This window comes from Dissoconium aciculare (assembly GCF_010015565.1).
Source record: "Dissoconium aciculare CBS 342.82 unplaced genomic scaffold K489scaffold_9, whole genome shotgun sequence".
NCBI classification, from domain to species: Eukaryota; Fungi; Ascomycota; class Dothideomycetes; order Mycosphaerellales; family Dissoconiaceae; genus Dissoconium; species Dissoconium aciculare.
In genome coordinates this window covers 752236-777004 of record NW_022984959.1, presented here as the reverse complement: position 1 = coordinate 777004, position 24769 = coordinate 752236, and the positions used below count along the sequence as shown (strand labels likewise).

The 24769-nt window shown below is 53.0% G+C and overlaps 9 protein-coding genes across 9 annotated transcripts; 5 read left to right on the top strand and 4 right to left on the bottom strand.

Annotated features, from left to right (window-relative positions):
- Positions 1-123: 123 nt before the first annotated feature.
- On the top strand, positions 124-954 carry K489DRAFT_433044 (DUF543-domain-containing protein; the record flags this gene model as incomplete). Its single annotated transcript, XM_033608503.1, has 3 exons — positions 124-207; positions 273-425; positions 579-954. 3 exons carry the CDS (start codon positions 124-126, stop codon positions 633-635), a joined length of 294 nt encoding a protein of 97 aa, XP_033458211.1. The 3' UTR covers positions 636-954.
- A 1021-nt stretch (positions 955-1975) lies between these two features.
- On the top strand, positions 1976-2940 carry K489DRAFT_411563 (uncharacterized protein; the record flags this gene model as incomplete). The annotated part of the gene is made up of 2 exons (XM_033607816.1): positions 1976-2313; positions 2373-2940. 2 exons carry the CDS (start codon positions 1976-1978, stop codon positions 2938-2940), a joined length of 906 nt encoding a protein of 301 aa, XP_033458210.1.
- A 554-nt stretch (positions 2941-3494) lies between these two features.
- Positions 3495-4240, bottom strand: K489DRAFT_267947 (uncharacterized protein). The gene has a single exon (XM_033600091.1). It carries the CDS (start codon positions 4164-4166, stop codon positions 3579-3581), a length of 588 nt encoding a protein of 195 aa, XP_033458209.1. The 5' UTR covers positions 4167-4240; the 3' UTR covers positions 3495-3578.
- A 5608-nt stretch (positions 4241-9848) lies between these two features.
- On the top strand, positions 9849-12758 carry K489DRAFT_289626 (phosphoinositide phospholipase C; the record flags this gene model as incomplete). Its single annotated transcript, XM_033600156.1, has 1 exon — positions 9849-12758. A coding segment is annotated over one exon (2910 nt), but the record flags the coding sequence as incomplete, so codon positions are not given.
- Positions 12759-13644: 886 nt separating this feature from the next.
- Positions 13645-14878, bottom strand: K489DRAFT_382207 (mitochondrial carrier). The gene is made up of 2 exons (XM_033605320.1): positions 14693-14878; positions 13645-14637 (listed from the first exon to the last, which is right to left on the bottom strand). The coding sequence occupies exons 1-2, from the start codon at positions 14723-14725 to the stop codon at positions 13696-13698; spliced, it is 975 nt and encodes a 324-aa protein (XP_033458207.1). The 5' UTR covers positions 14726-14878; the 3' UTR covers positions 13645-13695.
- A 186-nt stretch (positions 14879-15064) lies between these two features.
- On the top strand, positions 15065-17122 carry K489DRAFT_382206 (Clavaminate synthase-like protein). The gene has a single exon (XM_033605319.1). The coding sequence runs from the start codon at positions 15269-15271 to the stop codon at positions 16778-16780; it is 1512 nt and encodes a 503-aa protein (XP_033458206.1). The 5' UTR covers positions 15065-15268; the 3' UTR covers positions 16781-17122.
- Positions 17123-17220: 98 nt separating this feature from the next.
- On the top strand, positions 17221-20518 carry K489DRAFT_382205 (kinase-like protein). Its single transcript, XM_033605318.1, has one exon. It carries the CDS (start codon positions 17513-17515, stop codon positions 20282-20284), a length of 2772 nt encoding a protein of 923 aa, XP_033458205.1. The 5' UTR covers positions 17221-17512; the 3' UTR covers positions 20285-20518.
- Positions 20519-21242: 724 nt separating this feature from the next.
- On the bottom strand, positions 21243-24069 carry K489DRAFT_360385 (glycosyltransferase family 66 protein; the record flags this gene model as incomplete). The annotated part of the gene is made up of 5 exons (XM_033602615.1): positions 23586-24069; positions 23446-23526; positions 22782-23375; positions 21667-22728; positions 21243-21613 (listed from the first exon to the last, which is right to left on the bottom strand). The coding sequence occupies exons 1-5, from the start codon at positions 23740-23742 to the stop codon at positions 21243-21245; spliced, it is 2265 nt and encodes a 754-aa protein (XP_033458204.1). The 5' UTR covers positions 23743-24069.
- K489DRAFT_267876 (uncharacterized protein) lies at positions 23719-24272 on the bottom strand. Its single transcript, XM_033600090.1, has one exon. It carries the CDS (start codon positions 24223-24225, stop codon positions 23938-23940), a length of 288 nt encoding a protein of 95 aa, XP_033458203.1. The 5' UTR covers positions 24226-24272; the 3' UTR covers positions 23719-23937.
- Positions 24273-24769: the final 497 nt, after the last annotated feature.

Below are 24769 nucleotides of genomic sequence, written 5' to 3'. Positions count from 1 at the left end.
CGGACCCCTGCGTCGGCAACCTGGAAAGCTTTCATCTCAAGATCACCATCCGCAGGAAAGCTCCGGCACTAACCTCAACTTCAACAACATCCACGACACATACACAAGTTGTTGCGATTCCCAATGGCCAGTTCATCAGTCACGCCTGCGGTGCCGCCGCCCAACCGCCCTAGCAGACCTTTCAGCGAGGCTCTTCTGAATGAGAAGGTGCGCACAGTTCCGACTGTTGATTTCGCGAGTACTAAGCAACAGATTGCTGATGTTCACTGCAGTGGGACCACTGCCTCAGCACTTTCTTGATTCGCAGCACCTACGGCGCAGGCTTCGGTATCATCTTCTCGCTGCTTCTATTCCGCCGGAGAACCTGGCCAGTGTGGACCGGTGTTGGCTTTGGGGCTGGACGAGCTTGGGAGGAATGCGACAGCGTAAGTCATGGCCGCCTATGGGGCGATTCATAGCCCCTGCGTGTCGGGGGGAATGCATTCCGAATTGAATTGCGCGCATCATCAACAGTCTTAATTGACATACGCCATCAATGGCAACACGCTCTGTGGATCCCATCGCTGACAATCACATAGAGCTTCAAGCGAGCAACCACGCCATCCCGGGAAGGACTCCGCGTTCTCCGACCATGATCGACGAACGTACGGCTTTATGCGATGGCGCACAACACCTAGACGTGAGCGTGTATACTAAAAGAGATGGAGCCGACTGAGGACTCTGATGTATATCTCGCGTCATTGGCCAATCTTGTCACACCACCAAGATGAGCTGATTAGTTCATTGCAATAATACATGAAAATACCCTACAAATTCCAATTCATCTGGCTACGATCATGAGAAACACGCTTCGTTGTCCCTAGGTCGGGTTTGTCGTTTCCCCCCACAACGACGAGTTCCTGGTTCTTCCTCTCAGTATCACTGCTGTGTAAAACGGATGTCGCACAACGCATCAGCTCGTATGTACAGCGACGCACCTCACTCAGCTCCGTTGGCCTGAAATGTTTGCATCACGCAAGCTGACCTGTTCATAAAAAGACCACCTAGGTTTCATAGGGAGCAAGCTATGGTCAGGTGCGCAGTGGAGGATGTGCTCGTTCAACCGTGCGGTTTCCTGGCTCGGTCGTTTCTATATGTGATGCTCAAAAGGCCATGCCAGTGCGACGCAAACTTCACGTCAGGCAGGGCTTCAAAAGTATGTGCTGAAGGCCAGCCAATCAATGGCAGTTTCCCTTTGAAACCAAGCACGAACATGATTCGAAGTACGCAGTGTGGTTCCGGTCCAAACGTCCGATGCAAAGCGGGAGCATTGTAGCGCTTTAGAGGTATCTGATTCTAAACCGTGGCTAGTGAAATGCATTGACTGCCATTGTGAACATCGCCAATTGCTTCGCGAGAAGTATGTAGACATGGACCGAGATGATGGCGCCAATATTAGACGACGAGCTAGATCCGACTTTTCGGAAAAGCCGCCCACCTGGGCAGTAGAGCTCTGTCTTCGTCGTCTTGACTGGCTTGAGCTCAAGTCCTGCCGGGAGGATCTTTCTAATAAATAAGTATCCGATGCTAAGGGCGATTACATTGCTACTTTGCTCACAAGATTCGAGCTCGGGACCTCACCTTCTCAGTGCTGAGTCACGTGATCTGGCGTCGCGCTTTTGCAAGGCTGTCTTATGTTCTCTGACAAGTGTAGGCTGTCGCATCGCAAACTTTGCCTCAGGACACAACGTCAACACAATCCAGATACAATAATCAATCAAGATCGGCAAACCGCATCGCATCGCCTGTCAAGAGCAGCAAGATCTTCGTTTCATCGTCGAGATTGATATTCTCCAATTGGTTGGGACTTGTCGCGAGCGTGAGATTGACGACGCGACGTAGTTTTCCTCAACAATTTTTCCAAGATCTCGCCACACGAGAGCATATCTATTAGAATAGGGTCCGGCTGAAATCACAGCGACTGTGGCTCTGCAAGATGAATGTCGAAAATGATATGCAAACACCAGTGTCCCCGGTGAGCCCACAACACGAGCAAATCGTGGTGGAGCAGCAAGTCCCACGCAAACGATCCCACTCGGTGATGTCACAGCAGAATGACCAGATCATGGCACATGTGCAAGAAACGCGATCAGGATCGATAGGTTCTGTTACGGGGTTTTCAAATCAAGATGGCGAAGATCTCCTCTCTCCTCGCGACTGGCGTCAAGTCAAGCGGGGAGAACCTCCGAAGGATGCCTCAGGAAACTACTGTTGCATGTGGTCAGACATGGATCCATGCTACATGCAGATATTCAATCGTAAATGCGAATGGAGGTGAGTTTCGTTGGTTTTAAAGGCTCGGCGTTGTGCAGTCTAACTGACGGTGTGTCCAGCAAACATATGGACAAGCACGATCGGCCATACCGGTGCCAGCACAAACAATGCGAGAAACTCCAGGGGTTCACTTATTCCGGCGGCCTTCTAAGACATCAAAGAGAGGTACACGGCCAGCATGGCGGCCCCAAAGCAACATTGATGTGTCCATTCGAAGGCTGCAGACGTCACTCAGGAAAGGGCTTCACACGAAAAGAGAATCTCAATGAGCATCTTCGTCGCGTGCACCACATCAGCGAACAGCAACCACTCACGACACATTACCCTGCCATCGATGCCTCCTTGGGTGTCGACGATATGGAGCCACCTACCGCTCGCATGTCAGATGACCTGGAGCTAGGTGGCTCGGCTTTGGGTGCGGGCAAACGCAAGCGTATCGAGGCCGGCATGGATGACTTCCTCACTGCCAACAACATCGACGAGCTACATGCCGAGATCAAGCGACTTCGAGAGGAGAATGATCAGAAGGATGAGCGGATTCAAAGAATGGAGGCCGAACGACTAGAGCAGGACGACAAACTTCGTCAACTGCAAGCGGCTGTTGAGCAGTCGCAACTTCAAACCTAGGGCAGTTTGAACTTTGCCGACCAATATCTTGGCGACCATTTCCTGTCCTACTGAGTAACTGTCACTATGAACTTGTCAAGAACACAGATCGAGACAGAGCGCTCGCAGGCTGCTGCTCGATAAGCTTTCTGCCTTTCTTTTTGTATTAATTGCATAGGCGGCGAGCACTCCGGTGTGGAATATAGATATCTTTCAGAGAGCGGACATTGTACATCGAGGCGACCCAGTTTTATGTCTGACTGCCTGGTTTGTTATCACAAACAACAGCACAGGCGTCGGAGCCACCTCCAGTGCAACGGATACGACGAGTTCACTGTACCCTTTTCAACCGTGTCAAACTTGGAATGCCTCAGTTGATGGGCTCTTGACGACGGGATACTTAAATCTCTGTAGATGGTCAATATCAAGGTCATCAAGCAATCATACATAGGCAGGATCCGGAATGTCGTTGTCGTGTTGCAATGTTGCATATGTTCCACCCGGCTTCCCCATAGGGTTGTGCTTCATACGTTCAGGGTTATGTAACTTCGACATCTTGCGGACAGGACTGAAGGAGACTGTGACATCGTCGGCTTTACATTTACATACCGTCAAAAACTGGTAGATTCTTGGAGTTGACGACGGCGAGCGTGCTCATTTTAGTTGAATGGCATCGGCGACGACTGGGCTCGGCACCCACGCGTCCAGCAGTTTTCCCCAACATCATGGGCGTCCCATCCATGCTCACAAATAACTGCACGGAGCCAAATTCTTGTGACACATACGCGCACATATGTCAGACGAATAAACTTCGACACGACCTGTGGACCAACAGTCCCCTCACAGGTCCTCAATATCACACAACACGATGCCTTTCCTGTCACGAGAGGCTTGGTCGGAAGGAGGAGGTTCTGCGTCGACAAAGCCAAGCGCATTCGACCCGCCGCACGGATGTCGGCCGGCCTCACGTCTGTAATGGGAGAGCACGACGATGGCATCACGATGTTTTTCTTGCCTGCTGACACTCTGGTCGTGCAACCTTCATGCTCGAAAGCGCGGGATGTGTGTAACGAGAAACCACGGGATATTTGGACAGCAATGAATAATAAAATGACTCGGTGAGAATGAACAGCAACACAACCACCAAGCCACGATCGTGTATGGATTACGTGCATTAGACTCGTTCGAAATAGCACTTCGCCAGAACCTGCAGTAATAATCACTGGGGAACACGTCAAGATTGTCATATGTGAACTGATGGTGATAGCGATGTGCCAAGGTGTAGATAAGACGACGAAATGCACTCACGGTACCTCGGGGGGAGGTGGCTACTCTACTCATGACAACGACCACTCGCGTGAGTACACGATTGAACACACGCGGAATGAGCCACTGGTTCACGAACACGTATTGCTGACGACCTGTGATGGGTGCAACTGATCTGCACGCCTCGCATGATATACCATGTCTGAAACGCCCTTCGCGAGCAACACGAGGGGCCTACTTTCATACCCAAGCGACGGTCGTTTATTACGATCAGCCCTGTTCGAAGAGACCGCTGATCGTCGGTCAGGAGAATGTCTTGGCAGAGAGCTGGATGCTCGTGTGACAGGCCCCTGCTAGACGACCTGTCTTGTGGAGCAGTACAGTATATAATAGTCGCGTAGTGGATGTATAATAGAGGTCGTTCTTGAACCCATCATGATGAGGTTCGTAGGCATCATTCTGACTCATTTGAATACTGTACCTACCGGGGCTATCAGCGCGAAGCGTCCCCCACGCTGCGAGGAAATACGACACTGCTGACGGCTTGTTCCCTGTTTCTGTCATTCACAATCGAGCACATGATATTTCTCTTGCGAGGTCCGGCCGGGGGCACGGCATGGGCTTGGTGTGACTTGTCCATGCATGCGCTACGACGAGTTGCTGTACGTGGCTCGACTTGAGCTCTGCTGGTGAGTGAGAATATCACCAGCTCATTCGCAAGCTTGTAACCTGGAAGTGATTTCAATCAGGGCCGAGGCCCTGGAGCAGCTCTCCCACCGTGCCAATAATATCGTGTGCAAGGATGCAACAGCTCTGGTAGCGTCTGAAGACTCGTAGCCTGCAGCAGAGGTGTGTACGAGGAAATGGGCACACAGACACACTGGCGGAGGACATGCACAATGACGCTACGTACTGGCAAGCCGACAGCCTATTACTTGTTACACATGTTGCGAGGGGAGGTGGAAGCCCACGACTGGACTTTGCGTAATATCGGCTGCTGATACTGACGGCGCGCGGCTTGCGCTATTACACGATGCTGGGGTGGGCGTTCGTCAATGGGTGATGAGAGTCGTGACTGCGCCGTCGCGACGTTCGCAAAGAAACCGCAGTCCATCAATGATGACCTCGGGTGTAATGATAAAATAAGAGCAGGAACAAAACGGGGGTCGAAACCTCGATTTCTTGTTGTAGAGAAGCGCGTGGACTTGCCTGGCAGGCAGATGGTCATGGATGCGAGGTACCCGCAGCAGTCGCGACTCTCTGCCCATGCGTGCCACCAATTCCGGCAAAGCAGAGAAATCTTCTTTCAACCAGGTCACGATCGCTTGCGTGCTCTGAGGATTGCAGGATCCTCTCTGGTGTGTGGTGCACCTCTCGACTCTCCATGATGTAGCCGACTAACCGTATGCACAACTTCGCGGGCATCACATACCTCTTGTGTGCACACGATACTTCCAGGCGTTACTTAGATAGGCTTGATAAGTAGGCATGCTGGAGGATGGGGCCAACGATGATGAAGCATGTGCAGGACAGCACTGTATGCACCCCGGACTTGCATGACGCGCATGACAAGTGTTGCCAGCAGGCCGGTACCACCACGCGGCCGCCTGTGATTCTGGTGCTCGATTGCCCGCTATACCAGCATCTCTGTCCCCGTTGGGTTTCACTGTTGTTATATTACGGGCCCGTCGTTTCTGCGCGCATTCCTGAAGGCTGCCGACGCATCGGCCGGCTTTGTATTGCAGCTCTCATAGCACCGGTGATAAGTTGAGAAGCTAAACTGTAGCCGGACCTTGCACGATGGCGAGGCACTGTATTCCATGGACATGCAAAGCACGAAGCCTGTATCTATCGAGCGGACTGGAGTGATTGCTCGGTAACTTGTACCGGCGCGCTGATGCAGGCGAATTTGGGGGCATCTGCGTGTCTGAAGAGCATGTGACCGTCGAACTTGCCAGCGCAGCAGCAGTTCAATGATTAGCGTGCGCGTGTGGGGATGTTGTCCCTCAGGGGTCACACCTACATGCAAGGCCAACAAAGACCACCGTGCATGGCTCCGTTACAACAATTCATCAAAACGTCCATAGCAAAGTAGACAAGGAGGCATCATACATCCCTGTCCCGGTCGTGAACATAGTCCGTTCATACGGCCCATTCCATATTGTACTGCACGGCTCATCGCCATGCTACATACGTCATTTGTGCCTCAAATTACTGAATTGCATTGCACACCTCCAACAACGCTGACAAGTTCCGTTCGATAGGTGAGCGTTATGTAGATCTTTCGGTATCTGATTGAGATTCATCGTTCGAAGAAACATGTGAAACGTCTACAGATTGCGATCCTCATATTGACCGTTGGGCATGATAAACCTGCGTTGAACCATGATTTGCCGGGGCTTGACACCCCTATCATAAATCGTAAATGACGGAGCACCAGGTGCGATTCCAGCTCTCGGCAAAGATTTGCCGATCACAGCATATGCTCCACAACGAATACGACTCAGATCTGCCAGTCATGTCGGAAAAGGGTGATACGCGGAGGCTATGCGACACGGTACAAGGGATCCATCCTTGCGAGACCGCCGCGGCAAGGAACAGCTCAGTGCCGTGTCTAGTCGAATGTCTGTCTCGGAGTGCGATCCATTTGTTTGTCCAGTAGGTGAGTATTCATCATTACCATCATTACCATCATTACCAACATCATCATCATCGCCCACCATCCTGGCGGTATGCGCCGCTGTGACGTAGTGGCAGGCGCATGGCCATTCTTCGAAAATTCCTTAGTGGCAGGAGGGCACAGACCCACAGATCCTGCCATTGCCTGGTTCGCTGCGGAGAAGTGCTTTCCAACGGCGGCGGGTAATAATAATACTTGATGATCCCGGCCCAGCCAGTCGCCTGGGTCGGTCAATCCGCGGAAGTGCCCCAAGGTTTGTGCTTTGCGAAAAAAAGCTCAACCTCGTAGAACAAGTGCACCATTCATCACACCCTGTCGCAAAGCAGCGTGCGATCGCTCACGTGAGTCATAGGAGAAGAAGGAGAAGGAGAAGGAGAAGATGATGATCATCATGATCGCGGCGTATTGCACATGCGAGGTATCTCCAGTTTCGAGGCGCATCAGGAGCGTTTCGCAGATGTTCACCGTTCGGTGAGCGCAGCTGGGCCGCAATTCATGGCCAATCGGCGGATATCGTTAGTCTTTCGAGACACGCTGCCCGGCCAAAGTGATATAGGACGATCGTCTCGTGCTGCCAGGCGCACCAACAGGCGATGAGAGATCCAAAACATTGCATCGTGTCGGTTTCATTCCCCTTCACCGTCTTTGTCGTTGTGACATCGTCGCCGGGCATCCCGACGAATTAGAATCGGAAGCGGGCGAAGGGCAGTGCAAAATGCGATCGACAACGATTCCTACCGGTCACGACAAGGTTCGGTGTAATTTATCCAATCGTATTCCTGCGCCCGGCCTAAACTTGCCCAGGTCAGGTTCCACCGCAGTACTCTCAGAATGGAAAGTCTCTAGGGCCCTCATCATTCCAAGGTCATCACCAGTCGTCTTGTCAGAAATACTGTGGAAGTTTTTTTCCCAGGTCTCATCCAGGCCGGCCAACGGGTACGGGCACTAGTATGTACTACACGAGCCACAGCAAAGATTCCTGGACACCGGGATGAGTGCGGCATGGTTGATGGTGTAGTCGTGTGGTAGTGTACTGTGCGTATGCCCAGGTGTATGGACGGAGGGAACCAACTTGGCGACGGACCGCGCGGAAACCCTTTCCCACGAACGATGATCGTTCCTCTCCTTGGCCCAGATGTCTGCTGGTGTTGGGCTCAGAGGTTCCAAGGTGGTCGCTCAAGGCCGCGTTTGTGCCTGACATCGAGGGCGGTACCTAATCAAGGTTACTAACTGCCCACCAGGTGTTGTTCGAGAGTGCCGGTTGGTTCGGATTCGCCCTGTCAGATCGCCTCCGCCTCCCCCTCAGGTTGTTTCCACTGCGCGCTGGTACTGGATGTATGTGCCGGTATCGTGTACTGTCTGTACCTTAATGTCGTACATTGACCCCGGAAGGTGTAGGTAGCCATGGATTCTCATGTACCCTTGAGGAATTTTTCTTCCGCCTCTCGGGCTCTCTCTCTCCTGGTTACGGTTTCATTTTATGTAGCGGCTACGTATGTGTAATTGTATCGTGCTCCACTACGGTATTCTTCCTATTTGATGCTTGTTACACACAGCTCGAGAAGGAGAGAGAGAGAGAGAGGGAGAGACACCCACCCACCACCACCCCGCCCGCCAATGGATGCCGTCTTGTTACACACCGCCGCCGTCATTGTGTCTTTCTGCTCCGCGGGCCTGGTCGGATAGGTTTCCTCAGCATTCCGCCTCCGGTTCCAGTCATCAACTCATTTTCGAAAAAATCTCCCCCAGCCCTCGTTATCATACATATCCAGTGTTGTTTCTCCGCCTCTCGCTCTCGCTCTTTCTTTGAGTCCGCTCTGCCACTGTCCATCGCACATTCGACTCTCCTTTGCGCGCTCTCAATTGATCACTACTGCGACGCTGCCTCACCACCAAACTCTGTGTGCGCACACTCCTTCCAAGTCCGCGCGCGTCTCCTGCAACACCAAGCCGTGCTCCTTCGACTACAGCACAAAGATCCAGTTGGGCCCCCACCCTGCACTGCTACGTTGTCGCTGGCCAGCCTGATTTCCTGCATCGTCCGACCGCCGCACTACTTTGCTCGTGCATAGAGCTTCATCATCTCATTAGTCGCTATCGCTGTTGGTAGGTACCCCGGCTGCATCTCACTCTATTATTACTATCTTCGGTATACTTATTTTGCGCTGCTGCTGCTACTGCTGCTGCACGGCACGCGGCGCAGCATCTGCAAGCCATTCGTATTGGTGCATTGTTGTTGACGAGCATTAGTACAGATATTCTTGCTGGGCGATCGTCGGCCTGGGCGCCTTCGCAGCCTTCTGAGGGCTCCCACTGTCAGATTATAATTCAGGCACTGCGCGCTCGCGATTCGATTCTCCCGGCACTGCAGAATTGGTCGTCGCCCTCACACATCCTCGACCATTTCCCGATAATGCGACTTTGCCCTCGTTAGAAACTTCCTCGCGGTATCCTCAAATTTGCTCGTTCAGCGCAACCTAGCCAGCCACAGTGTCCATAGAGGCCGACAGCGTCCGCATCTCCTGTAACGATCCACATGATGGCGCGATTCTCTTAAGTTATCCCACAATATGCTCGAAACCAGCTCGTCCTCGGTCGGGAGAATCCTCTTACAATCTTGTGTATCATGACTTGGCAGGACCGCTCTGTACACGATGCGTCCACGACTATGCCGATAGCCATGTCCGAATCAACGGGCTCGACCACTGTCTCGAGCCCCATCGCGATTTTGAATGCGTCCAAGTCTTCGACACCCGCCGGAAGTGCTTCCATTTCATTGACCAGTCGCCGAAGCTCATTTGTCCAAGCACGTTCAAATAAAAGCTATCCTTACCAATCTCAGGACTCCTGGATGGAAGGAAGCTGCTCACCACTCACTTATTTCCCTCCGTCGCCCATGATGCGGGACTACATGGCCGACATGAGCATCGCAGAGCGATCGCCGTCCCTTCAAGCTCGTGCCCCGAACGCGATGGCAGAAGCAATCTCTACAACGAAGAACCCAGGTCTCATTCGACGACTTTCCCGCGGCGCTTCGAACAAATTGCGCCGTCGTGGGTCCACAACGCGCTCGATGCGCATGCATGACCAGAGCGCTGGCCCAGTGCTGATGCGTAAGCGCAGTGATAGCATTGATGGATCTGACGGTGGACAGGATGTTTCGGATCTCGAACTTGATGTCTCGACCGACCAGCCTGCAGGAGATGCTCTGGGAGCGCCCTTGATATCGACCATGAGCCGCGATCCACAAAATCCTATGGCCAGCGCGGCCGACTTGCCCAGTAATCGATCTGGTTCTGTGCGAAGTGTCTTCGAAGGCGGTATCGCACCTGCAAGTTCAGCTGTGCTCGAGAATGGGACATGGGTAACGAAGATCACAAAACGCAACAGGAAACGAGTCAAATTATGGCTGGATCCAAACTTTGCTCGAGTATGTTGGCACTCAACCAAGGCCAGCAAGTCCTTCCTCATCGATGACGTTCGAGAGTATCGCGTGGGCGCGCAGTCCAGGAATGCTCGAGACGATGTTGTGGTTGCCCCGGATCAGGAGAACCTTTGGATTACCATTGTCTACGACACGCATGAAAGATCGCAGGGGCGCTCCATCAAGACTATGCATGTCATTATGCCTGATGACTTCCTGCTGAAACTATGGACTGATGCACTTGATACGGTCTCCCGGCAGCGCATCCAAATCATGAGCGCTTTGTCTTCATCGACAGAGCGCCACGAGCAGGGCATGGCTTTGGCTTGGCGGCAAGCAATGACTCGCCAAGGCCAAAATCGAGAGACCGGTTTCACTTACGAAGACGCGCGCTGGGTTTGTCGGAAGCTCGAAATCAATTGCACCGAAAACACGGTTCAAACTCACTTCAAGAGCATCGTAGGCGATCTCAATGCGACAATGGACTTCGAGATGTACCGAAAATTCATCCAGTCATTTCGCGAACGCAAGGAAATCTATCATATTCACGGCAAATTCGGATTTGGCTCAGGCATCAAGCCAGATGTGGAACTCTTCCTCGACTTCCTCGCCAATGAACAGAAGATCGATGTAGCGAAAGATCGACCACAATGGGAGGGCATCTTCGAGCGCTTTGCGAAGCCTTCCACCTCGCGATCCTGCGCTTGCGAGTCTCACCGCGGACAAGATCGAAATTCAATGACGCTCAGCGTGCAAGGTCTTCAAAATTTCATCGCTTCGCAATACAATGGCCCACTTGTGCCCAAAATAAACGACCCCACACTGGACAGACCACTCAATGAATACTACATCTCGAGCTCGCACAACACGTACCTGCTCGGTCGACAGTTGCGCGGCACTTCGAGCGTCGAGGGTTACATCGCAACACTCGTCAAGGGATGTCGCTGTATCGAGATCGATTGCTGGGATGGCGAAAACGGCCGTCCTATGGTTACACATGGCAGGACGATGACGACGAGAATCCCTTTCGAAGATTGCGTCTCTGTTGTGGCAAGATACGCTTTCAACAGTTCGCCGTATCCGCTGATCATCTCCTTGGAGGTGCACTGCAATGCCGAACAGCAACTCGTTATGGTTGAGCTCATGAAAAAATATTTCAAGGACATGATGGTTATGGAGCCCTTGATTTCGAACGCCGTTTCGTTGCCGTCCCCATCAGAGCTCAAACACAAGATCTTAATCAAGGTCAAGGCTTCGAGTTCAGACAATACCGACTTAACGTTGCTGACGGATAGCGTGATCTCTGGGCGAAGCCGCGCCCGCAGTTTGACATCCGGTCTCACGCGAGCTTCGTCTTTGTCGGATGCTCATGTCGCTGCCCCGTCATCAATAGTTTCAAGCCCGACCGCCACCAGTCCATCTGACTACCAATCGTCGCACACGACTCGAGAGTCCTCCATTGCTTCAGTCCCTATTGTCACACCAGCCAGTTCCGCCGAAGACAGCGACGAGATCCCCATGCGTCTTGACAAGACACAGCAGCGGAACAAGAAGACCAGCAGAATCGTCCCTGAACTTGGAAAGCTTGGCGTCTATGTGCAAGGATACAAATTCCTTGGCTTTCAAGACCCATCCGCCAGAACTTATAATCACATCTATTCTCTCGCCGAAACTACGTTCAAAAATCTCTGTGCGCGTAAAACTGACAATAAAGCACTACTGGAGAAACACAATGTGCGGCATCTTATGAGAGTTTATCCGAGTAATCTGAACGTAGATTCCTCCAATTTTGATCCTCTTCAATCATGGCGGCGCGGAGTGCAAATGGCCGCTCTCAACTGGCAGTACTATGATGTCCATCAACAGGTCAATGAAGCCATGTTCGCAGCGGGTCCCGATCGCTCTGGATACGTGCTCAAGCCCGAGGAGCTGCGCCACGCCAAATCATCACCCACGGAGAGTGCCAGCGGGCTCAAGGAAAAGAAGGGCAGGAAAATTGTTCGTTTCACTGTCGACCTCTTGGCAGCCCAGAGACTACCTCGCCCGCGAACACAGAACCAAGATGCTCCCATGAACACTTACATCGAGCTCGAGGTCTATTGTCCCGAGGACAGACCAGGCGGAAATGCGAGTAATGAGAACAACAATGACTTCCCTCTCCATGATGAGGCCCCTTATTCTCGAACTTCCCTTTGCCAACGCTCTCGCACGATCGAAGGCAACGGATTCGACCCCCAGTACAACTCGAAAATCGAAATGAGGGTTGAAACCAAATGGCCGAGCTTGGTGTTCGTCCGCTGGACCGTCTGGAACGTCCAGGAGGGAAAATCTGCGACACTCCTCGCAACATACACAGCGAAGCTTGCAAGCCTACTGCAAGGCTACCGTCTTTTGCCTCTGTTCAACCCCCGAGGAGAGCAGTACCGCGACGCCAAGCTCATGGTCAAGATCTCCAAGAAAGCGCCAGTGCCCGTGCCATCGGCCAGCCCGGCGCAGGATAGTAGCCTGGCGACTCAGTCCTCCCCACGACCAGAACCGACCCGATCAGGTCGGTCCTGGCCCTTGCGTATCCTACGCCTGTCAAGCCAACGCAAGAAGGAACAGACAGGGTTTAACGTCACCAGGAGTTCGACCCGCAGCAGCACAGAAAACTTCGCATCGCGCCCTGCCAACAGCGATGAACCTTGACAAATTCGGCGGTTATGACCTTCCCAGCCGTCACCGCATCCTCCTTTTTATCTACACATCTCCACCACCCCCACCAAGATCTGGCATTGAATTTCAAATCGGCGCATACTTCAGCCGGCGAGCTGCTGGGGAATTATTAACGACTTTTCTGCACTTCTGATCATATACCCGCATAGCCTCGAAGAGAAAAACCTTCTCTCGGCATGCCGCATTCGCACCTTTTTTTCCCCAACTGTTGTCTTGCAATCCCAACGCCCCTCCTCGACTGACCTTACTTGTGCCCTCCCCGTTTTGTCCGCGTTTCTCGAGCACATAGCTATTCATTCACTTTTCCGACCATGGGCGGCATGTCGCCATCTGCCATTCTGCTGGACAGTTATCACTCTTATCCTCTTCTTCAAACTGCTCGGTCAGATTTCGTTTTGGAGCTGGCCTTCGTCACCCTTTTGAGCGCGATATCTTTCTTATGAGACATGAGATAAACGAGCAACCGATGTCTATCTAGTGGGAATATACAACGTTGAATGATGCCGACCTTGCCCTTCGCACGACGATTTATCCCTTTGAGCTCTAGTTGCGTAGACTCTCCATTGATAGATTGCTGTGACCCTTTACGCTCGCGACTAATAAGACAACGCGGTTTCAAAACAGTGAAGTGAAAGAAAAAGCCATATATCCGTTTTTACTGGTCGCCTCTTTGTAGTGTACAAAAAAAAATTCAACGCAATTGTTGACGAGCGTCCTCGACGCGTTCCAGCATGTGCAGTGCTTGCTCATACGTCCACATGGTGACCGCACTAGCTGGAGCAGCCTTCAGCAAGCCCACGCTCAACCCTCTATAGAGACCGGCATAGCCCTCCTTCTTCAGGATCATCATCAACGTGCCCAGCACTCCCCGGGAATACACCGGGATGCGTTCTCCGCCGATATACTTGCGTCGGGTCGGCCCTTGAACCTGCAATCGCTTTCGGATGGTGTCGAATGGGAAGACGGCGGTCTTGCTCATGACGCTGGCTGTGATGCCAGCCACTGCGTCGCCTGAGCCAAAGGGCAGCTCGATCTCGGAGCAGATTGGCTTTAAAGATTCGTAGGAGGCGAAGAAGAGGCCCATGTATGGTATGATTTGTCCGATCGCGGCGGTAAGCCCACGGAAGAACCCAGCGGGGCCTTCGTGTTGTGCGATATCCCTGATACTTGCGACGAGACCATCGTAGACCTTTTCCGTCCCCTGAGCGGCGAATCGCGTCCGCAAAAGGTCAAGTGGATATGTCGCTGTGGTCGCAGCAGTTCCCGCAACGGCACCACTCACGAAGCTCTTGGCCGCTCCTGGGATTTTGACATGGCTGTCTTCCGAGAACTCTTCCAACGCTTGGCTGAGGGTCCGATAACTCCAGAACTGCACCGCACCATAGCTCAGGTATAGTCCTTCGGCGGGAATATTGCCTTTCCAGAATCCCGTTATTCCCTCATGTTGCAGTATGCCTCGAGCGACTTTATACACTCCTGCAGGGGATTGTGAGGGCCGGACCTGCGATAGCGGATCCGCGAGGGAGTGGTACTGGAGCTGCAGGCGGATCTTCACCACATCGAGCGGCGCGATGCAGAAGCGAGAGACGAGTCCTGCGATGGCGCCGGCGATGATGACCTGCGTACGCGTGCCCTGTACGCGAGAACGATCAGCTTGAGCTTGGGTAGGAATCTGCTAGATGTCATACCTCATCGCGCAGTGGTTGTGAGGCCGGCGACATCCATTAGCCTTTGGGGAGAGAGCACGAGCAGAGTTTGGTAGCTGGGCGGATGATGCAAAGTCTGCAAGGGGCGTGGAATCACTCAGAGTGAATTCCGTCCATTGGAAGAGGACGTTGAGTTTATATGTTGAACTTCTGTGTGAGATGATTGTGAATACTGTGTGAAACCACTCTGAGACTGTGTAATGCTTCCACACGTAATTGCCCTGGAGCGAGCTTCGAGACTTTAGGGTTGGACCGCTTTGAGCTGTAGACTTCAAGCATGCGATTCGGCGGAAATAGTTGACAGAAGACCGGCGCTTTTCGTGTACAACCCAGGGAGTTGCCGATCGGTATGTGGACATCGGGCCCTCACAGATTGGAGTTTGGAAAGTCACGATATAGCCACTATACGCACTCGTGCAGTTGCGCCGTGCTCGGCGTCCCATCTCTTGTACATATATGTAGTGTACAATCTGCTCGCTCAGCGTCGTCTTCGCCTGCCTCGTCGCTGAAACACGATATTTCCAGCCGTATGTGCACTCACGGGCATGAGCTTTCACAATGGCAATGATCCCACGCCACCACAATGCCCTGCGCAGCGCCCAGATCTTGCTCGGACTACGCTCACAGTCCCTTAATTCATCCATCTCTCACGGCCAGCAACGATGGTATTCGAATATTCAGGCTGGCCGAGTCCACAACAATCAGCAAAGAAAACATAATGCCTTGTCACGAGCACCTCTACACGGACGCCATGCACGCCACATGGCGACTCTTCTCGGTGCCGACCTGTCCCAGAGAGACACCGTGAACGTAAAGATCGACGGGACTTTACATAAGTTCTCTCCAGTCTTGCTCCGAGATCTATGCTCATGTAGCTCATGTGTGGATCCTTCGACTAAGCAAAAAGAATTTTCTACGGTTGATATTCCTCTTGGGATCTCGCCAGCCGAGGTGGACATCAACTCCAAGACGGTGACAATTCAATGGAACCACGACGTGCCAGGATTCGAGAACAAGCATCGAACGGAATTGCCAATCGACCTTCTCAAAAGCCTGGTCTCATCCGGAAGCTACAAGGGTAAACGTGTGACGACTCCGAGGACGTACTGGGAAGCCTCCGAGTTCGAAGAGCTCAATGATTTTGAATATGAGGCTTACATGAACGATGAGACGGTGCTACTTAAGGCATTGCGCCAACTTCATACCCACGGATTGATCTTCGTTTCCGGATTGCCCGAAAGCACAGACTCGGTGATCAAGACAGGAGAACGCATAGGCCCTTTGAAGACGACCTTTTATGGCCACACATGGGAAGTCCGATCGGTGCCAAATGCTATCAATGTTGCGTACACTTCTTCGAACCTGGGCTTCCACATGGACCTCATGTACATGGTACAGCCACCCCATCTTCAGCTGCTCCATTGCATGCGGTCTTCATCCGCGGGAGGCGCCAGTCTATTCACCGATAGTTTCCGGGCAGTGGACCAATTGAGCAGAGATGATCCCGGGGCTTTCGATGTTCTCAGCGATCTGGCCGTGGATTTTCATTACGACCACCCAGGCTCGCAATACTACCATCGATCCAGGCGGGTCATCGAACAGGAGCCCTTGAAGCTCGGCCGAACATGGGTTCGCAATTACCGGGCTGCGCAGCGTTGGCTAGAGCATCAGCCCGAGCAGCATCAGAAACTAAGCCCGATGGATTTTGTAGATGCAGTCTCTTGGGCACCTCCGTTTCAGGCTCCTTTCTCTCTCCGACATGAGCCCGAATTTCCTCCGGAGAGCCTGGATGGTGGTATCACTACCGCGCAATGCCTAAACTCGCACACGTCGCGGTGGCACGAGGCTGGCCAAAAATTCAACGAGCTCATTCACAAAAAAGAGGCTATCTATGAGCGTATGATGAAACCTGGCCAATGCGTCATCTTCGACAACCGTCGGGTGCTCCATGCCCGGACAGCATTCGATGTCGATGACGCCGGGAAGGAGCGATGGTTGAGAGGAGCGTATATCGACAAAGACCCTTTCATCAGTAGGCTGACGGTGCTTGAAGACAGCGCGAAGGCGTGAAAAAGTTCGAGGAATACATTCCTGGCGGGAAAAATGGAGGTGTATGGGTAGAAAAGTACAGTACGAATACATGCCAAATAGCCACGGAGGGCTGAAGAACAATTGGTCTTTGAATTGTGAGAGAGCAAATCCAAGTGCAGGGCTGCCACTGACACCGCGTCGCTGATGGCGCAACCCCGTTCTGGCGTCTATCTGGAGGATATAAAAACTTGCTCGCCGACTGCACTGTAGCAATAGAGATGTGATGTGCCATAATCTACCGTGCACAAAATGTATTTAGCGATCACAGAGTAGGGTAAGTGTAACTCATCATGTCCAGCCCTTCTCAGTGGTGAGCTTGGCGGGAGGATTGGGAAAGTCGAGTGGTTGCCCCGGACAACAACGCGTGGAATTGACGCGCTTCTGCCTGCCCACCACTCCTCTTGACCTTGAGCGCCATCGAAATATATTGTCATCTAGGCCCACCCTCGCCGTTCACGGCTCGTTACCGCCGTTGCGCATGTAGCAACCTTGTCGTCGCAGAGCATCGAAACCTTTCCAGTATACTTATCGCAGAGTCATGGCAAGCATTGGCCAAAGCAGCATCCCCATACCATCAACACCGACGACAAACGACCGAAATATTGCACAATAGAACACAGACGACATCTTGGACTACGCGGGACTGGCGCACCTCGCCGCAATTGGAAAGAAATCAAAACAGAGCATATTGGGAAAGCATTCAAACACATCATGGCCTCCATATCGCATCCAAGCCGAACACATCTTCGGCGCAACTCGCCTATCACGTCATTGGATGCTTCGCAGGGCATTGGGTCCCAGCCGGGCATGATAAAGAGTATCAATGTCGGGAGTGATAGTGATTCGGACGACGAGCCTCCGCCAGCCATTAGATTTTCAAAAGTTACGCAGGCTCTTCTAGCTGATGCAGAGCCTGTTTCTCCCGTCCGCCAGCAAGAAGCTCATGATGGCCTCCGTCTGGAAAGATCGAATAGCGCAAGGTCATCGAATGTGGAGACACCAAGCAGAGAGCCTGGTATTCGCATAGTACGCCGTGGCTCACCGCCCAGGGAGAATGGGTTGGAAGGGAGTCGAAGGACCACGCCGCCGCGAATAGTACAGATGAACGCAACCAGGACAGGCTCCGCAGCAAAACGAGCCGTGAGCGTAAATTTACCCTCGGGTTACGCCAGTGCATACAAACGGGACCCGACCCCAGAGACAAGCGCTAAATTGGAGATGAAGACGCCTGCGCCCCGAGTCCTGCGCGTCGCACGACCGAGGGCGGGCAGCAATGCCTCGCAGGACGAACCATTAAACGGCATTGCATCCACAAGCCGCCCCGGCTCTCGAACAGGATTCAGAAATGCCCCGGACACGAACGAGCGGAAAGCGTATCCAACAGATCTTGCGCGAAGCGCCTCTCTGCATTACCCACCAGAGACACTGTCCCGATATGGATTATCCACGATTGGGAGATCGCGCGTAGCTCCTGTTGAGACTGGATCGCATGCGCCGCAGGGCATGAAACGCGTGCCTGATGGCGAGAACAAGTTCCTTCGAAGTAAACCAGTCCGTCGTGGCGGTCATCGCCGGAGAGACAGCGAAGATAACGTGTCTCCGATCGATGATCCTCAAAGTGGACAGTCTTCGCAGCCGAGTGCGGGGGCTATGACTCCTCAGGAACAAAGCAGGTATCGAGTGGAGGGATCACAGGAGCGGAGCATTAGCGCAGCCGGACGCACACATGGACGTGCCTCGTCTCTAGAGCCTGGCAGCTCACAGGACTTGGCTAGCCATCGTGATACACAGGCGCATACATCGCGGCCGCCTTCTCGCCAGGGCAGTCAATATGTCCCACGAATTCACAGCAACATTGATCACCGACCTCCGACGAGACAGGCAAGCCAGGAAGTCGGCCATGTTCGACAAGGCAGCGTTGAGCCCAAGGCTCATCAACCAAATTCTGGCATCAATCAGCTCGATTCAGGTGTGATCTTGGGATCTACATCTCAAGCAAGATATCGGAGCGTCGAACCAGACCAAGCACGGCCGGTAGCCGAACAAAAACCGTCATCGTATCCTTCCAGTCTCAACCAAGCGGGATATCGCAACGCGCAAAGCAGATCTCACATTGATTCTGCTGACGATCAAGAAAATCTCCCGCCGCCCACCTTCAAGCGCAATAAGGACCAGGAATTCCGATACTTGGGAAAACCGTCGCTCATGGCATTTTCTGACGATGACAAGCCAAGACCACGCATCGTGGACGAGACGCCAGTCCCCGTCCCGGAGCAACGCAGGCCTCTCGGCAACGTCAGCGGAAATACACCTCATCGTCCGGCACCAGCTCCACCACCAAAAATGTCTGTTCTCGATGCCGCGACGACTACCGCCGGAGCCAGCACGACCAAGTCTCGCAAAAAGCGTCAACACATGGTTGTCAACGGCAAGATCTACACTCAAATGGGCAAACTTGGAAAGGGAGGCTCTAGCGAAGTGTATTGTGTCATGGCCGAGAACTACAAGACATTCGCGCTCAAGCGCGTGAAGCTGACAGATTGCGATGAGAGCGCAGTGCGTGGCTACAAGGGCGAGATTGATCTCCTGAAGAAGCTCACAGAGGTTGAACGCGTCGTCAGGCTTTTCGACTGGGAGATCAATGAAGAGAAACAGGAGTTGCTGGTCCTGATGGACAAAGGAGAGCTGGACCTCAGTCGAATTCTGACCCTTCAACTTAACAGCGGCGAAGGCTCGTTTGACATTTCATTCACACGATTCTACTGGAAGGAGATGCTCGAATGCGTCCAAGCCGTGCACGACCACGACATTGTACACTCCGACCTGAAGCCCGCCAACTTCCTCATGGTGCAGGGACGACTCAAGCTTATAGACTTTGGCATCGCCAATGCTATTGACACCGACAACACCTGTAACGTCCATCGGGACAGCCACGTGGGCACGCCAAACTACATGTCTCCTGAAAGCATCAATGACACGAATGCCTCGAGTGGAGGCAGAGACGAAGCAGGTCGTCCGCTGAAGAAGGACATGCGCATAGGGAAGTCCTCGGATGTCTGGAGCCTGGGCTGCATACTTTACCAAATGGCGTATGGTATCCCACCCTTCGCTCACATCAAGAGCCAAGTCTCCAAAATTATGGCAATTGTCAACCCCAAGCACAACATTGAGTACCCCGAGACGGGCGTCGGCGGCGCATACATTCCCCTCAGCCTACGAAATACTCTCCGGCGCTGCCTGAATCGCGATCCCGAGCGTCGTCTGACCATCAAGCAGATGCTGGACGGAACGGACTCCTTCCTCAACCCCGAGGGCACGGGAGCCGGCAGCGTGCTCATGAGCGAAGAGCTGCTGGGGCAGATCATCAACAAGATCATCGATCGCTGCAAGGACCCCAAGCGCGGCATTCCGACGCCCGAGGAGGCACAGGCATACCCTCGCAGCTTCATGGAGAAGATTCGTCAAATGCAGGAGGGTCGGTAGCTCTTGGGCCCAAAAGGCTGTTTGGTGAGCCGACCTTTGTCGACTGGGGGGATTCATATTTGCTTTCGTTTTAAAAATACCCACTCCTATGATAGACGGCATTTTTGCCATGCCTGTACGAACAGATAATGTCTTTTTCTCTATCCCCTCCTTGATGGGGATGTCTCTGTATATTCGAGCGAGCGATGGCGTTGCGGAGTGCCTGTTAATGATCAATGACAAACTTCTCGCACCTGCTTGCATCATGAGTGATCTCCACTCTTGTGATTGTGCCGCCACGGCTGCGTGAGAGCCACGGACGCCTTTTGGCAAGAGTCATCTCTACACGTTTGGATGCACCTGCCAGGGTATTGCAGCACGCGCCAGTCGGTTTAGGCAGGAACTAGGTCCCCGTTCGCATCCGCGAAGTGCTTGATCGTTGTTCTTTCACAATCTCTGCTTCTCTCGGCGCTGTGCAGAAATGCTTGCTGGCTGGGCTCAACACCAGCCGATCCGTATTGATCCTTTGGCGGTGCTTCATCAATTGGTGGCGCTGCGGGAGGGTGGCAGCCGTGCGCTTGCTCCTCATATTGCCGTGCCGCCAATTGAGCCAGCCAGCCCACGGGCTGGCCCTGAATGTCACCCTTCACATGTCTCGGGCTAGGCTTTTGACGCCCGGGCGCGGACATCGTGGGATTTCATGCCTAGGTACCTAGGTATTCTCGGCCGCCGAGGCCGAAAAGAACATTCCCAACGTCTTCGATATTGCATTTGTTGTGTGCAGGGACGCCCATTTCAAGGTAACACCGGGGGCGCCTTTACTTTACCACTAGCGATTGCATTGCAGTAGACGCAGACGCTGCGTGGTCGCTTCAGGTTTGCCGACCACAATAGTTGGCCACGTGCCTCCCTCTTCCGTTCACTGGTGGCATGATTACGCGATCACGAAGTATTTTGATTTGTGAATGCAAATCTGTATCTAATCTACACGAAGGACTCTCGGCCCACGCCTCTTGCCAGCCTTCTTTCTTTTGCCCCCCTTGCCGAAGCTGATGGCATCCTGGTGCGAACGTCCGAGGTTGTCGAGGTCTTTAACCTTGTAAATCCTAATGATCCAGTTCTCACTAGTGAACGCCTCCTCCAAGACAGACAGCTCAGGCCCAACCGCCGGCAGCTTCGAGCCACGAACACGATCTTGCGCCTGACCCGCTGGGAACAGCTTGTCGAAGTTGTAGTAGCTCATTTTGTACATGAGGGATTCGCGCATGGTTGGTGTGGCTTCATCATCGACACGATACTCGCCGCGCGCCGTGAAGAAATCACGCTCCTTGACCTCGTTGGGCCAGATGCCTGCAAATTGAATTAGTACGCATGCCATACAAAGCGAAAAGTCTGACTCTTACCTTCAGCGATTCGGACCATCCACAAGAACTTGTTGATGTCATCACCAGAGTACCCGAGCAGACCACCAAACACCACAAGGACATAGTCGACCTCATGCTGGCGCATGATAGGGTACGAGACTTCTTCCTTGCTCGACATGGCCTTGCCGACGGTAGCAATGTGCGTGTTGTTCCATGTATTGTTGTCCACCAACGTGGGTCGGTCGGCCATACCTCCAATCTGGTAGCCGTAATCCCACCAGCTCATGATCTTGGCTGTAGGAGCGGTGTTCTGGCGGAGCCAGTAATAGGCCTCACGGTAATCATCAATGATGTGTTGGCTTCCATCTGGCATGCGCGAGGCGAGAACAACTGATGGCGACGAGTACGCGTTGGATGTGACCCAGGTACAGTGCAAAACAAAGAGAAGCAAATAGGCGGTGATGGCGCCGCTGATCATCGATTTGGAAAGATAGCTGTAAACGCCGATCACAGGGGCCTGTGTAGACTTCAGCGTATCGGAGAAAGCCGAAGCAGCCCTTTCTTTCGCTGCGGCGGCGGCGATAGCTGCGGCTTTCTCAGTTGGAGGTTCCGGCTGTGTCTTGACGAGGAACGCATCCAAAATTCTGCTCAAAGCTAGGGCTGCAGCCACGCAGACGACGGGCGTGAGCGTGAGCATCAAACGAACCATGACGCCAGCGAAGTAACTGGCGAGAACGGCGTAGATGACAATGAAGACATGTTCGTCCCTTAGATGTTGGAAGCAGATGTAGACCCCGGCAGGGAAAAGCCAAATCAGCATGTTCAGGTCGAAGAAGAAAGACGGCCAAGCGGTCGGTTGATGCTCCGATACTGACGCGATGATGGGAATGTGAATCTTGGCATATCCGGTATCCCAAAGAGAGTAAAAGCGGCCACTCCATGGTGCAATGGTGCCAGAGACTGTGAGCAGGACGAGACCGCCGAGCGAAACGACGAACACAACAAGCACCATCGCCCGAAGGAGCAACTGGAATTGCTTGGAAGGCAACTGGGCACGGATGTACTCCGTGAATGCGACAAGTTGAATCAGACCGAAGACACCTGCATGTTGGTTAGTGATCGATCTTTCAGACGCGAGTCGAGACATTTCATACCCAATGCAGCCATGTGATCACTGCTCTTGACTGGCAAGAAACCAACGAATGGAATCTGCATGCTAGCCAACGTGCCCAACGCATACCATGTTGTGTAGCTCACATAGAGGCGCGGGCTAAACCGACCCATGCAGATGAGAACGAACGCATGCAATGGCAGCAGATTTGTGATGAAGACATAACCTCCCCATGCGCTGACCATGTAGCCGTAGAACAGTGCCGCCAGACCACTCCACATAATGCTTCCAACTTTTACAGCCTTGATCCAGAGGTAGAAAGTGTAGACCAGCAAGAAAATGGCGATGGCTTCGTTGTCATAAGACCCCGCAACACTTCGGCTGATGTAACCCGGTGCAATGCCCATGAAGATAGCGCCAAGCAGACCTGCGGACGGACTCTCACTCATCTCAGTGGTGAGCAAGTAGGTCGCCCAGGCGGTCAATCCAGAGAAAGCGGGTGCCAGAAGGACGCAAATGTTTCGAATGTCCACCGGGAGGGTAAGGAAACGGAGGGCGTGGTAAATGGCACCGGACGTGACCATCAGACCTGGATAGAGTGTACCACCGGTGACACGACCAAGCGGATGCCATGTTCCTATATAGCGACAAGATCAGTCGACTTGTTCTCCACCTGTTCCAATGAGTGCAGAAGGACGATCGCTTACGGTCATCGAACCAATCCCAAAATTTGTAAAAGCCATTGGCGACGAGATATTTCGTAGCTCTGAAATTGAACCAGGGATCAACTGTTTTATCGGTCCTGTTAGCTAGTTGTGAGTGCCGTGCCGATGCCTCCTACACTAACATTCGTGGATGATGCTCTCGAAGCGAATGACCGAGAACAGGCGAGCCGCGACGGCAGCAGCGGCAATTGTCACAAGAATGACGAGGCGAAGAAGTCCACGAGTGTTGCGCCCGGATTCGCCTTTGAAGAAGAAGTCGGCGCCATTGTCGACAGCCATAGTCGATCGTGGTGTTGCCCAATGGGGCCAATGGCGTCCGAGGTGGACGACGAGGAGTTGCTATCGACAAGCTGCACTTTTACATGCGAGCAAGCTGCTAGACGGCTGCTTGATGTTCCTCCTGCTCACCTCCGATCGCAATGGTCGTGGCAGTGATGGAGATGGTAATGCGGTTCAGTCCTGAGACTACTGTCCTTACACGATTGGGACCCTCTTCACTATTCCATCATACTGAGCTCCAACAGTTGTCCTGAACGGGTTGAAGTCTTGGCATGCGCAAGCGGGTAGTGCCGCGCTTACCCTTCTTTCTCGATTGCCATTGTCATTGCAGAATTGCTCGGAAAGCACTTTGGTGTGAAGATATTGGAATTTATGAGGACGGCACTCATCATGAATTACTTCAAGGCTGTCTATTGATGTTGTAGTAGCAGTGGCGATGATAGGAGTGCATGCGTGTGAGATCGTGCCCAAGGCCAGTGGCATCTAATTGTGCAATTATTACTATAATATTTCCCGGGAGTCGAGCAGCGTATCTCTGCTGTGAAAGATAATCAACATTCTCAGGAATCTGCACGATGCCATTTTGTAACGGCATCGAATGTCTCGATTGACTCATCCCTGTATGTATGTGATCGAATCATCAGAAGACGACAAGACACCGGAATCCCCACGAGTGGGGACGTATCATCATTCATCAACCGCAATAGACTGTAGACCTCCGGCTTGTACATACCTACCTAGGTAGCCCGCCATGCCGCTCGATAGGCCGCCGCTGCCGCCGTTATTGTTGGAGTCGTGCACCACCACACCCACTCCCTGCACCCACACCTGCTTCAGCTATGCACTACACCCACACTTTCTTTTACACTACTAGGTATAGCAGCAACACACTCAGCACAGCACCGCGCCGAGGCTCCGAATCAATTCCCAGGCGGAAAGCGCGTGAAGGCACATGGAGAGACGGGGCCGAATGCGCCGCCGTCCCTGCCTTTTACACTTTCGTCGTTACACTCGTGTGTTCGACTCT

Coding starts and splice junctions, on each gene's coding strand:
- K489DRAFT_382206 (XM_033605319.1), top strand. CDS start 15,269: ATGGCAATGATCCCACGCCACCACAATGCCCTGCGCAGCGCCCAGATC.
- K489DRAFT_382205 (XM_033605318.1), top strand. CDS start 17,513: ATGGCCTCCATATCGCATCCAAGCCGAACACATCTTCGGCGCAACTCG.
- K489DRAFT_382207 (XM_033605320.1), bottom strand. CDS start 14,725: ATGTCGCCGGCCTCACAACCACTGCGCGATGAG. Junction 14,638..14,692: donor CACAACCACTGCGCGATGAG/GTATGACATCTA, acceptor TCTCGCGTACAG/GGCACGCGTACGCAGGTCAT.
- K489DRAFT_267947 (XM_033600091.1), bottom strand. CDS start 4,166: ATGACAATCTTGACGTGTTCCCCAGTGATTATTACTGCAGGTTCTGGC.
- K489DRAFT_267876 (XM_033600090.1), bottom strand. CDS start 24,225: ATGCCACTGGCCTTGGGCACGATCTCACACGCATGCACTCCTATCATC.